At 46.6% G+C, this 14,198-nt stretch overlaps 1 protein-coding gene across 1 annotated transcript in view; it reads right to left on the bottom strand.

Moving 5' to 3' along the window:
• Positions 1-14,198, bottom strand: part of FGD5 (FYVE, RhoGEF and PH domain containing 5) — a 124,971-nt gene that overhangs the window by 66,191 nt on the left and 44,582 nt on the right. Inside the window, 1 exon segment of the mRNA XM_010381519.2 lies at positions 4,035-4,167. Within this exon segment, the coding sequence (XP_010379821.2) occupies positions 4,035-4,167 (133 nt within the window).

Raw genomic sequence — 14,198 nt, forward strand, 5'->3', positions numbered from 1 at the left:
TCCAGAGACAGGCCAAACTGGGAAACAAATGTGGCCATGAGACTCAGGTGAAGGAGGGGATCCCTAGGAGGGGCTGTTGGCTGCTGGGCTGGTCTTAGGGAGCTAGTGTTTAGCCTGAAAAGGCCCCACTAGGCTCATTGTCAGGGAGGGCCGACACGCCAGCAAGCCTCTGAATGTCTCCTTTCATAAGGAGAGCTATTTTTAAGTCTTTCTTGGGTTCCTTCTCTCCTCCCTCTTTCCTTCCACCTATAGCCTTTGTGTGTCTATGAGTGGGAGCGAGGAGAGGTCAGACATGTGGATGGACCAGTGGTGCTCAGCCTCCTGTCCTGCTCCCAAAACCTCTCCCATCAAGACTTGGCTACTCCAAAACATCCAGGAAGGGTAGGGCTCACCACTGCACCCCCAAACACACCTCCTGAGGCCCACAGGGTGACCACTCCTCACTCACACCTTCCCTGGTCTGCTCTTCTGAGGTGGTGGAGACAGAAAATCTTGCTCCCATGTCCTACACAATGTGACTAGGGCATGGAGATGAGAGGTCTTTGCCTTTTAGAGAAACTGAATTCTCAGCCACAGTGGAGGACAAATGAGGATGGAGACACGACCCTTCTCCCCACCCCTACCCTACCAAAAATCCTCCTGCAGAAAAGAGGTGAGGAAGGTCACTCACTCGGGAAACCTCTCTTCCCATCTCCACAGTAGTTCCATGGTTGGGGAGCTCTGGGCACCAAGGGCGGCCAGGGAGTCTGCTGTCACAGCCTCTTGGGGGCTACATGGCAGTGGATATGGAGATTTAAAACGTGCCTGCTCTCTGGTCCATTGATTGCCTTCTGGGATCTACCCTCCAGAAAATCTTTTATGTGCATAAGGAGGTGTGTGAACAAGTCCACTGCAGTGCTGATGGAACTAGAAACACTGTAAGCATACTGCAGCAAGGAGATGGCTAAATAAACCATAGCACATCTGGAAAATGGAATACTATGCAGCCATAAAAACATTTAACTCAGAACTCTATGTATCAATGTGGGAATATCCCTGGGGTATTACTGAAGGAACCCAACTAAGTTACTCCAGGTTACTTATAGTTTGATATCATATATGTAAAAATAACAAATCCACAAAACAATACACTGTGTGTTTAAGGGAATGGGGACTAGGAATGAGAGTTCAAGGGAACTGCAGTGATGTACATGTTCCATGGTAGAGCATGCCTTGTGCAATGAAAGTGTAGGTTTTAACTTCAACTCTGCTATATATAATGCAAGCCTCATAAGAGGAGGGCAGGGATGTCCAATCCTATGGCAGATGAGAAGTCTGTACTCTGGAGAGTGAACTGACCTGCTGGAAAGACGAGCCTAGACTCACACACCCCCTCCCTGCTCTCGGGATGACTAGATGCTCCTGCCTCTGACCCTGGCCCTGCTCTGGCTGGCCACAGGCTCTGCCTAGCTCTGGCCCCCACAGGACACATGAAGGACCCCTGTCCAAGGCAGGGCTGCCTCAGCCTCATGACCCCAGCGTGTCACTGCTGAGTCCCAGTTGAACTTGGGCAGGTTGCTTCCCTGTTCAGGCTCCCAGTCTCAATCAAAAGCTCTAACCTTTGTATGCTCTTTTACTGAGTGGCAGGCATTGTTCTAGGTCTCCTTAGGCTTATTTACTTTCATAACTATTCTGAAGCAGGTACAATTACTACTATCCCAACCTTAGAGATGGGGAAACCTAGGAGCAGAGTGGTCAGGAAGTTGCCCAAGTCACTCAGCCAGCAAGGGTCAAAGCTGAGTCTGAACTTTAGTCCCCAGGCTGCTCTACCACTTGCCAGCTCCTTATTCCTGGAAGTGTCCAAGCAGTGTCTGGGAGACCAGATCCTGGGTAATAGCCAATGTCCAGGGCCCCAGAATTGCACGAATTCACACCTTTAGAATGGTCCTGAGCAGGACAGGTCCTCTCCTCCCATACTCAACCTCTGTCTCTAGGATTCAGAAACAATAGATAATTATTACGCCCCTATTGCATGGCCAACACTCTCACATTTGTGCTCCCATTCAACCCTCCCACAGCCCTGCAGTTACTATTAGTGGTCTCTTTCAGAGATGGGGAATGACTGGCCTGCAGTGACACAGCCAGAAGAAGAGATGTGGGGGGTCCCAGAGGAGGGTTTAACAGAGAACTTGGTGACTGTGGTGGGGTACACTACAAGGGCGGGGGAACTCTGAGGTACAGAGAGTTGCACACGGTGGGCTCCACTGCTCCATCAGCCCTCCAACATTCTCGTGGCCAGTACCAGATTCCTGGTTTCAGGGTGGGGACCAAATCTTTGATGGCAACTATTTCTGCTCCCAGATTCCATGACCTCAGGGATGCCCAGAAAACCCAAAATCATCTCTAAATGGGCACCATTAACTCAAGGCTCTCCTCCCTTCTCCACAAGGAGACAACATTCCTTCTTGGGAGAGAAGGAGGAGTGGAGAGGTCAGAGAAGGCCTGCAGTGATAGACAACACTGGACTTGGAGCCAGCCAGAGCTGTGCTTGAGACCTGACCCCTTCGTTCACTAGCTGTGTGGCCTTGGGCAAGTTACTTAACCTCTCAGAACCTCTGTGTCCTCAACTATAAAACAGAGATAATGGTGCCAACTGTGAAGCTTTTGTAGGAGTCAAAGAGATGACAAACATGGACAACCTCAGGAAAGAGACAGACACATGGCTCAGTACCTAGAAAGGATGAGGCAGCAGGGAGACGAGTGAGAGGGGACGGGCAGGGTGTGAAGGAGCCACTGGAGGGAGAAGGGACTGCGGGGGAAGAGGCAGGAGAGAAGAGGGGAGTAACTCTCTTCAGGGCTCCTGTAGCACTTGGTAGGTAACTTTATGAAAACACAGTCCAGAGAGATCAGTGGATTTTTAAAAGAAATCACCTTTGTGGAAGGAAAACGAGACACCCCCATTTGGCCAGTGCTTGGTAAGTGTCAGGCACCTTTACTGAGTGCATCCACTTGCAATGGTCTTTCATCAATGTGGCAAAGCTAACCTAGGCTTGGAAGGGGTGGATGATGGCGAGTGGGAGGCAGGTGCAGAAAAAGGTGCAGAGGTCTGTTGGGAAATGGGGAAAGGGGGCACTTCACTCTCTGCCTCTCCAGTCACCTCTCAACATGCAGGCATGGCCTGGAAGATGGGTGGGGTGGGTGGGGGCATTTCACTCTTCCTAGCCCATTTCCTGCAGTGGTCATGTTCCCTACAGAACAAATGCCTGAGCCCCATATCACCCAGTAACGTTTCCTGGGATGCCACCGACCAGCCACATGCCCTAGGCCGGTTCTTCACCTCTACCCGCTTCTGCAAATGTACATTGTGGGAAGCAATTCGTGACTCTGAGAAGGGGTGTATGGAAGGGTTGGGACTTTGTCAGTGAGTAGGTGAAGGCCAGCTTACCATGAGTGTCCAATAGACAGCATATATTACCCCCATCAGCACTGATGCACCCATGCCCAGCAATGAGGTCTGGGTTTTCACTGTGACGTGGCCCCCAACTCACCATCAGCCTCTAGACAACAACCTCCCTCCAGCAACTCCGTCCCCTCACAGCACTACTGCAGGGCCAGGGAAACCAGCTTTCATCTAAAACTGCTTTCAGCTCACAAAGTTCCCTTATAGCCTTTAACACATCTCACCCTCATGATTTTCACTTCATAGACGAGGAAACTGAGGCCCAGGGTGTCCGAGGTCATTAGAAGCTAGGCTGGTCTTCATTCAAATCAGGCAGTTCTATTCCACATCATCTACAAAGGCTCCAGAAAGCCCCAAACTTCATCAGACTCCAGTGAATACCGGCAGGAGCAGTTGCCCTTGCATCACTGAGGCAGGCCCCCAGAAGACGATGCTTCCTAGAGCCCTGATGCTGAGTGTCTCAGTCCCCGCATCCAGCTGGGGCCAGCTATCTGCAAACAGCTCCCTCTGCACCAAGGGATGGAGCAGATCTGTTACAACCATCTCTCCACCTTCACGTCTCTGATGCCCACGGCCTACCTGTGGGGTGCCCTACCTTGTGGGTGAGGCTGGGGTCTCTTGAAGCACTGTCCTCCTCCTCTGAGCTTCTCTGCTCTTCATCCGACGTGAGGTCCTCTTTGGGGGCTGCCGACGAGATGGGACAGACTTTGTAGGGCTCTGTGTAGGCGCTGGGTCAGAGCAGGGGAAAGAAGGGTTAGAGCTTTTGTTTAGCAAAGGCAAAGTGAACCTACCAGGGGTGCCATTCGAGCCATAGGGACAGAAAATGAGAAGGAAGACTCAGGCACAAACCTCCTACTTCCCCACCCCAGCCATACTAGCTTCCATGTGGAGCCCTGAACACACCAGGCCCTTGCTGCCCAGTGCCTTTGCACATGTTAAGACAGACTCACTTCCCTGCAGACATGGGGCAGGCTTCCATGCCAAAGGAAGGCCCGAATAACTCACGATGCGGGCAGGAGATGTTGAGTCTGAGTGGTCTGGGATCTGGACTGGCCTAGTCAGGTAGCAGCGTTAGTCCTTGAGGTGGCAGTGTGCTCTGGGCCTGAGTAAGGGATGCAATGATGTGGTGGACACAATCCAGGACACGTATTCCAGCCCCTAGGCCCGGCCTTGCCATCTGCTAGATCACAGACAAGACATCGCTCAGGGCATCAGTTCCCACTCAGCTGCATAGCAACAAGGATTCCTGTCTCACCTTCTTGGCAGCTGCTGTGAGCATCACAGCTTATCTAGGTGTGACAGTCTCATATCTCTATGCCTGTGACTACTCCACAGGCATTGCCACTAAATAATGAACATAGCAGTCAGTACATATTTACTGATGTCTGCTTTGAGCAGGCATGGGCTAGGCATTGAGAAAAACACTGGTGAGTGAAGCAGACATGGTCCCTCTTCTCAAATGTGAACAACTCGTGCACAATCACAAACTGTGATCCCCACAGCAGGGGCTCTCAACCCTTCTCTCTACACAGGAGACTGATTATTCCACAAGAGACTATGCCCTTCTGTTCAAAAACCTTCAGTGGCTCTCTCTTGCCATTGGCAATGTGGCCCCAGACAACTCACAAACCTTTCTTCCTACTCAAAATCTGGTCTTATTAAATCCTCACCAAATACTTACTCCTGCCCTCTGGGAATGCCTGGATAAGATGCTGGAATGACAGATGGATGGCAGGACAGAAGGGAGCAGACACTTCCTGGACTGCCTGGACCAAACCTTCCCCCAGGCCCTGGCCCAGGCAGGGGGAAGTGAGGTGGGTGGGGGACATCAGGGGAGGAGAAACAGAGCCTTAGGCTATAGCTGAGCTAGACGCCTATCCTGGAGCTCCTCAAATATCTTTTATAGGAGCCAGAACCGCCTGAACCTAACCCCAGAGTACCTGCAGCCTAAGGAGCTTGGGGCTCTGCCAAGGCCAGAGTAGGGTCCCCTGCTCCACAAGGGGCTATCGGGTCAGACAGAGCAGGGACAAAGTAACCTGTCTCTGCCTGGGCCTCCACTGACACAATGGGTTGGAGGTGGGAACTGTGGCTGTGCACTTGTGTACAGAGGCAAACCCAGTCCTCAGCAAGGCTGAGCCACGACTCAACCTACTAGCCTACAGGCTACCCTCTGGTCAGACTTCTTTCTTTTTCCTTTTCAAAAACATTGCTTTTTGTCCTTTTCTTTCAAATGATGAGGTGTTTTACAACAAGCCATATACCTACTACCAAGGTATATAAAAAAATAACCCCCTGCCAGACTTGCTGAGGTGTGCCAAAGCCTCCCTCCTGTCCCAGGGTCACCTTCACCTCTGCTGCCAGTCACCATGCCGCCAAGGGCCACCAGCTCCCTCCACTGAGGAGCGGTCCCCAGCCTAAATGTAATCTGCTCAGCAGAGCTCAGATCAGGCTCAGTAAAGTGACTGCATGAACTGGTCTCACAGAGCCCTCACTTTCCTCCTTCCAGAGCTGCCTGCATCGATTTGCAACCCTTTTTCCAGCAGACATGGAGTGGAGTCCTGCCCTCCCTCTGAGAGGAACAGCCATCTCAGTCAGCAGGAGCAGGTGGTGCTCTATCCAGGATAAGCAGTAAGGATGAGGGATGCAGCAGTTAGCAGTGCTCCTACCACTCCTCCTCCACATCCAAAAGGAAGGTGCATGCCAGGCAGAAAGCCAGAAACCCGAGTGTCTCCTAGCACAGCCGCTACATGAGCGTCAGGCTTACCTTCCTCGCAGACTTACCTTCAAATACCTCCCGACCACACATCTAGCATCTCCAGCACAGCCTGTGCAGGCCAGGCCACCTCCTGCCTGAATGTCTGTAACTGGTGTCTTCCTGAGCTTTCTGACTTCACCCTGGCTGCCACGCAATCTGTTCTCCACCCAGTGGTCAGAGTGACCATCTCAAAACCCAGTCTGATTGTGCTGTCCCCTGGCTTAACTTCAGGGGCATTCCAGGGTTGCTGGGATTTGGCCCGAAGAGCTCAGCCTGTCCGGCAAGCCTGCAGGACCTGGGGAGGGCAAGGTGGGCGCCCTCAGCTCCTGCTGCTGCTGCTGTGGTCTCCCCAGCATCAGATGCTGCTGGGCATCACAGAACCTGGGGGCTCTGCCTCAAGCCAAGCAGGGGGTGGTTTCCATGAGGCAAAGCCATGGGTGATACAGGGGAGAGGGCTCATGGAAGCCAAACCTCTGTGGAGTGGAAGGAGATAGCTCGAGGTCACGCGGTAAATCTGAGCTGACATACACTGCCTCTGAAGGTGCCTCTCTCCGTGCTTGGTCCCTTTTAGAGACCTGAAAGCAGATGTGGTTGGGGCCTGTCAGTGCACTGATATGTGGAGTTGGGTCTTGGGTGGGCCTTTGCTTTTGTTGTTATTTTACTTCTGAAAGTCAGTAGAGTGTAGAAATGAGAGCTCGTGCTCTTGAGTTAGGCTTTCTGGGTTCAGATTCTGGCTTGGCTATTTGTTGGCTGTGTTTAGCTTCTCCAAGCCTCAGCAGTGCTCAATTCTCAGTGAGTTACATAACATCAGACATTCAGAATAGTGACCAACACATGACAATTCTAACATCAGCTTTCTTCACCATCAGCTCTGTATTCTCCTGTCCCTTCCTGTCTTTGTGCTTCCCAAACCTGAGCCACTCCCCCATGTTCAGCATGGCCCTCGCTGCCTCCAGCTGTTCTATCATTTGCCTCATGTTTTCTTTAAGTCAACTCATTTATAACACTTGCTACCAACTCTGGCCTCATCCTAAGTGATAATACCCGTGAGGCCATATGGTATATTCCTGTAACACTGTATTTTTAAATGTATTATTATTTTTAGACATAGGGTCTTGCTCTGCTGCCTGAGCTGGAGTGCACTGGTACAATCACAGCTCACTGCAGCCTCGACCTCCTGGACTCAAGCAATCCTGCCACAGCCTCTCCAGTAGTTAAGGAGTACAGGCACCACCACCAGGTTCAGTTAATTTTTTAAATATTTTTTTGTGTATGTGAAAAAGGGGTCTCACTATGTTGGCCACACTGGACTCTAACTCCTGGGTTCAAGCAATCCTCCCATTTCAGCATCCCCAGTAGCTGGGATTATAGGTGTACGCCACCACACCCAGACCCTTCTAACACTTTAAAATAAAACCATATAATTATTAAATTATAATAATGTGTTTGACTAAAGTTATCTTGCTCACATTGGAGGTGCACAGACCTCACAGATGAACCTGGTTACTTCTGATCCTCAGTTCAGCCTCAGCCATGGCAGTCGTGGGGCCCATGCAGATGGCCCTCTTCTTATTCTACTTCTTTTATCTGATTCTGTTTTCCAGAAAGATCACTAAAACAGATGTTAGGGGCAAAGGTTCAGGCGCTCTGATGATATTTCTGGCTCATTTATTTCACTGTCCTATTTAGGAATTATGAGTACAACAAATGGGGAGAAGTCACCATTAGAAAAGTGCTGGTTCCTGCCTTCAGGAAAGTGAAAGACGTTCAGGCTCTCAACACTTAAAGGAAGCCCCCTTGAAGCCCAGAGAGTGGACAAACCAGACTCACTAATGGGGCCATTGGGCTACGGTCCATGGACAAGACATTCCTATGGGCCACAGCCATGGCATACCTAGGGGTGTCAAAATGGGGACTGGTGGGGCCTTGCCCCGTGCCAAAAGCCAAGCCAGTCCCACTCCTGTCACTGGGCATTTCTTCCCAGTCCCTGCTCCCAAATGCACTTGCCCTCCTCCCTTGACCCCCTTCTGCATTTTGAATTTCTATTCACTCAGGATTGAGAGTTTAGTTGTGACCATGACGTATTGTTAGGGTCAGTGTCTCTTTCCAATGCATACTAATATATTATGGTTATTATATATGACTATATTTAATGACAAAGAAAAAGTTGTGAATTTTGTTTTTTAAGTTTCTTTCCCTTTTTGGGGGGAGTGGTTCGAGTTGTAACGGACCCAAATGGAACTTCTAACGTGGGCCCCACATGATAGAACCAAATTCAGATATCACTAAATAAAATCTTGTGCCCTGAGCTGTAAAAACAAAAAAAAGAAGAAGACGATGAAGAAATGTGCTTTCACTGTTGATCAAGGGGTACAGTTTCAAACAGGCATGAGGAACGGGTTTTGAGACTACTGCACAGCAGCCTAACTGCAGTCAATAATAAGTATTATAGATTTCAAAGTAACTTAGAGTAACTTTCCTTTCTTTTTTTTTTTTTTTTTTTTTTTTAGTAAGGGTCTCGCTCTGTCACACAGGCTGGAGTGCAGTGATACGATCTCCACTAAGTGCAACCTCTGCCTCCCGGGTTCAAGCAATTCCTGAGCCTCTGCCTCCCAAGTAGCTGAGATTACAGGTGCAAGTCATTATGCCCAGCTAATTTTTCTAATTTTTAGTAGAGACGGGGGTTTCCCCATCTTGGCCAGGCTGGTTTCGAACTCCTCACCTCAAGCGATCTGCCCGCCTCAGCCTCCCAAAGTGCCAGGATTACAGGCATGAGCCACTGTGCCTGGCCAACTAATAGAAACTTTCAAATGTCTTACCATAAAAATGATAAGGCGATGGATATGTTAATGACCTTGATTTAATTATGCCACACTGTATACATATACTAAAACATCACATTGTAACCCATAAATGTATAGGATTATGATTTATCAATCAAAAATAATAGTAATACATTTTAGAGGTCTAGAAATTTCTTTAAAATGTGCTTTCACAATATGAAAGAGCAAGTATGATCCAATGCCTTTGCAGAGTCAATGAAAAAATGGCAGCAACAGACCCTATCTTAAACAGAAGTTGGCAGTAAAATAAATCAAAACATTCTGACACTCAAACCAAGACTGTCAACACTGCTGCTCCTACCGACCCTGGTATTGCTACCAAGTTGATCATATATAGAGCAAGGAAACATCTCTGATAGATGTTAACTTCTTCACAAATGCTCTGACAGACCCTGGCAGAAACCTGTGTCCTGGGAACGTAACCATGTCTTCCCTTGGGGAAAAAGACTGGGAACACTTACATATCGTATCTATCTCCCCAGTCTGCCAACAGAAACCTCTGAGATGAGGCCGGGAGCGGTGGCTCACGCCTGTAATCCCAGCACTTTGGGAGGCCAAAGCAGGCAGATTACGAGGTCAGGAAATCGAAGCCATCCTGGCTAACACGGTGAAACCCCATCTCTACTAAAAATACAAAAAAAAAAAAAAAAAAAAAATTAGCCTGGCGTGGTGGCGGGCTTCTGTAGTCCCAGCTACTCGGGAGGCTGAGGCAGGAGAATGGCGTGAACCTGGGAGGCGGAGCTTGCAATGAGCCGAGATTGCGCCACTGTGCTCCAGCCTGGATGACAGAGTGAGACTCTGTCTCAAAAAAAAAAGAAACTTCTGAGATGAGTACTTTGCTCAGTATGGTCAAAGGAAGCCTGCAAGGCTCTGTATTTTCAGCTATCTGGTGCCCGCCTGGTTTTTCATTCATTCATAAAAATTCCTATTAAGAGCCGTCTGTTCTAGAGTCTACTGTAGGTACTGAGGGTACATTGTCCATAGCCTCTCTAGTCAAAATGCCCATTATAATCATAACTGGGTGAGTTGTTATCTTCAGGTGGATTCCTCGAGCATACCAATATATTACATGTGAGAAAGCTCTCTAACCCAACTACCTACCCATCCACTCATTCACCCGTCTATTCATCTATCTATCTAGCCATCCATCCATCCATCCACCCGCCCACCCACCCACCCACCTATCCACTTCAGGACATTGGACATCTGATCATCCATTTACCCTTCCAGCCATCCTTCCATCTACTCACTCAGCTATCCATCCTTCTACTCACCCATCCCCTCACACTCACTCACCAAATATGGCTCAGCAACTACTTCATGGAGCTAACACATGGGGGGATCAAAGATGACTAAAGTAATCTCTCTGGCCTCAGAGAGAGTACAGTGCAAATTATTTCTGAGCCCAGAGAGAGTACACAGCAAAGTCTTCTGAACCTACCCTCTTCACCAGCACTTTGCACTGTACTCTGGGTACTTTACTGTATTCTCTGGCCTCGGAGGTGGAGAGGGTGGGCTCAGAAGTCAGATTGCCTGAGTGGAATCCCACCTGTGCCACTTCAAGCAAGTTTCTTAATCTCTCCATGTCTCAGCTTTTCTTTTTTGTCAGTTTCATCTATAAAACAGGGATGATAGTAATATAGGTATAGATTATTTAGAGGATTCATGGAAATAATGCAACAAAGGCACTCAGAAGTGGCACAAAGAAGGTCCTCATTAGATATTAGCTAGTGGTGGTGTTTCCATAACCTGACAGGAACAGACGAAATAAGTTTATCAGAATAGCCCATAGGAACAATGAAAATGCAGACTGTCCTATCCTTCCATCATTTGGAATCTTTCTGCTCTCTAGCTGACACTAAGGGTGGTTCAGAACCAGTAGAAAGGTCCCCATCTCTACAGTACCTTACGACTTACAAGCACCTTTATTTTTTTATTTTTTTTTTATTTTTTTTGAGACGGAGTCTCGCTCTGTCGCCCAGGCTGGAGTGCAGTGGCTGGATCTCAGCTCACTGCAAGCTCCGCCTCCCAGGTTTACGCCATTCTCCTGCCTCAGCCTCCCGAGTAGCTGGGACTACAGGCGCCCGCCACCTCGCCCGGCTAGTTTTTTTGTATTTTTTAGTAGAGACGGGGTTTCACCATGTTAGCCAGGATGGTCTCGATCTCCTGACCTCGTGATCCGCCCGTCTCGGCCTCCCAAAGTGCTGGGATTACAGGCTTGCGCCACCGCGCCCGGCCACAAGCACCTTTATATCTGTTTATTTGCTGAAGTCTCCTGGTTGCCCAGGGCTCAGTGCCTATGTTTTCTCAAGCCCCAAACCAGGACCAAGGATCTGAAGCTTTGCTGTACGGTAAGTGAAGAAGGACATTTGAGAGATAATTTGGAGGCCAAAAGGATGAAATTTCAGTAGGGCTCAGTAGCTCAAGCCTGTAATCCCAACACTTTGGGAAGCTGAAGCAGCAGGATCGCTTGAAGCCAGGAGTTCAAGACCACTCTTGGCAACAAAGTGAGATGCCGTCTCTAAAATAAAAAAAAATTAGCGAATGTGGTGGCTCATCCCTATTGCTATTAGCCTCAGCTACTTGGGAAGCTGAGGCAGGAGAATTGCTTGAGCCTGGGGGTGTTGAGGCTGCTGGTCACATCACTGCACTCCAGCAGCCTAGGGGAAGGAGCAAGGCCCTGTCTCTAGAACAAAAAAAAAAAAAAAAAAAAAAAAAAAGATGACATTTCTAACCATTATTTCAAGAGTTTAAAGGACAGAAAAATCATTTGATAATATTCTACATCCCTTAATGATAAAAGCTCTCAATAAATTAGGTGCAGAAGGAAAGTACCTCAACATAATAATGGCCATACATGTTAAACCCACAGTTGACATCTTACTGTTAGCTTTTAGCTTTTCCTCTAAGAACTGGAGCAAAACAAAGGTGTCCACTCTCACCACCATTCTTCAACATACTACTGGGTGTCCTAGCCAGAGCAATAAGGCAAGAGAAAGAAATAAAAGGCATCCAAATTAGAAAGGAAGAAGTCAAACTGTCCCTGTTTGCAGATGACATAATCTTATATATAGAAAACCCTAAATATTCTACCAAAAACCTCTTAGAGCTGATAAATTCAGTAAAGTTGCAGGATATATAATCAATATATAAAAATCCATAGCATTTCTACACACGAACAATAAACTAGCTGAGAACAATTTTTCAAGAGCTACAAAAAAATCACAATACTACATTTACAATAGCTACAATAAAAGCCCAATCTAGAAATAAATTTAACTAAGAAAGTGAAAGACTTCTACAAGAAAAACCATAAAACACTGATGAAAAAAAATCAAAGAGGATACCAACAAACAGACATTCCATGCTCATGGACCAGAAGAATTACTGTTGTAAAAATGACAATACTTATCCAAAGCAACTTACAGATTCAACGTAATCCCCATCAAAATACTAATGACATTCTTCACAGAAACAGAAATTAAAATTCTAAAATTTACATGGAGCCACAAAAGACCCAAATAGCCAAAGCAATCCTGAGCCAAAAGAATAAAGCTGGGGGCATCACATTACCAGACTTCAAAATATACTACAAAGCTATAGTAACCAAAAAAGCATGGCACTGGAATAAAAACAGATGCGTAGACCAAGGGAACAAAATAGAGAACTCAGAAATTAACCCATATGTTTACAGACAACTAATGTTTTGACAAAAGTGCCAAGAACACTCATTGGAGAAAGGACAGTCTAAATGGGGCTGGGAAAACTGAATATCCATATGTAGAGGAATGAAACTAGATCCTCATTTCTCATGCTATGAAAAAATCAACTCAAAAGGGATCAAAGACCTAAATGTAAGACCCAAAACTATAAAACTAATAGAAGAAAACACAGGAGAAATGCTTCAGGACATTAGTCTGGGAAAATATTTTATGACTAAGACCTCAAAAACACAGGCAACAAAAGTAAAAATAAACAAATGGGATTATATCAAACTACAAAGCATCTGCACAGCAAAGGAAACCATCAACAGAGTAAAAAGACAACCTACAGAATGGTAGAAAATATCTGCAAACAACTCATCTGACAGGGAATTAATATCCAGAATAGGTAAGAAACTCAAATGTCTTAACAGAAAACACACACGCACACACACACACACACACACAAAACCCCAATCTGATTAAAAAGATGGGTAAATGATCTGAATAGACATTTCTCGAAAGAAAACATACAAATGGCCAACAAGTATATTTTTAAAATTCTCACATCACTAATCATCAGGGAAATGCAAATCAAAATCACAATGAGATATCATCTCACACCTGTTAGAATGGCTATTATCAAAAAGACGCAGGATAACAAATGCTAGCAAGGATGTGGAGAAAGGGAACTCTTCCACACTGCTAATGGGAATGTAAATCAGTAGAGCTACTATGGAGAACAATATGGAGATTCCTCAAAAAACTACAAATAGAACTACCATGTGATCCAGCAATCCCACTACTGGGCATTTATCCAAAGGAAAGAAAATCAGTATACGGAGGAGACATCTGCACCCCCATCTTTACTTGCAGCAGTATTCACAGTAGCTGAGATACAGAACCAACCTAGGTATCCAACAACAGATGAATGGATAATGAAAATGTGGTATACACACAAGATGGAACACTATTTAGCCATAAAAAAGAAAGAAATTCTGTCATTTGTGGCAACACAAATGGGATTGGAGGATATTATGTTAATTGAAATAAGCCAGAAAGAGAAAGTTAAACACTGCATCTTCTCACTTATACATGGAAACTAAAAAAAAGCTGATCTCATAGGAGTAAAAAGTGGAACAGAGGATACTAGAGGCTGGGAAGGGTAGGAGTAAGGTGAGGATAGGGAGAGACCTGTAAAAGAATATAAAAATACAGCCAGATAAGAGGAATAAGTTCTAGGGTTCCATAGCACTGTAGGACTATGGTTATCAATCATATATTATATAGTTTCAAGTAGCTAGAAGGAGGATACTGAATGTTCCCAAAACAAAGAAATGATCAACGTTTGAGATGATGGTATGCTAACTACCCTGATCTGATCTATAAATTACATATATCAAAATATCACTATGGACCTAATGAATATGTACAATTATTATTTGTCAATTTAAAAAATA

The sequence above is a fragment of the Rhinopithecus roxellana genome, chromosome 1, assembly GCF_007565055.1.
Source record: "Rhinopithecus roxellana isolate Shanxi Qingling chromosome 1, ASM756505v1, whole genome shotgun sequence".
Classification (NCBI taxonomy): Eukaryota; Metazoa; Chordata; class Mammalia; order Primates; family Cercopithecidae; genus Rhinopithecus; species Rhinopithecus roxellana.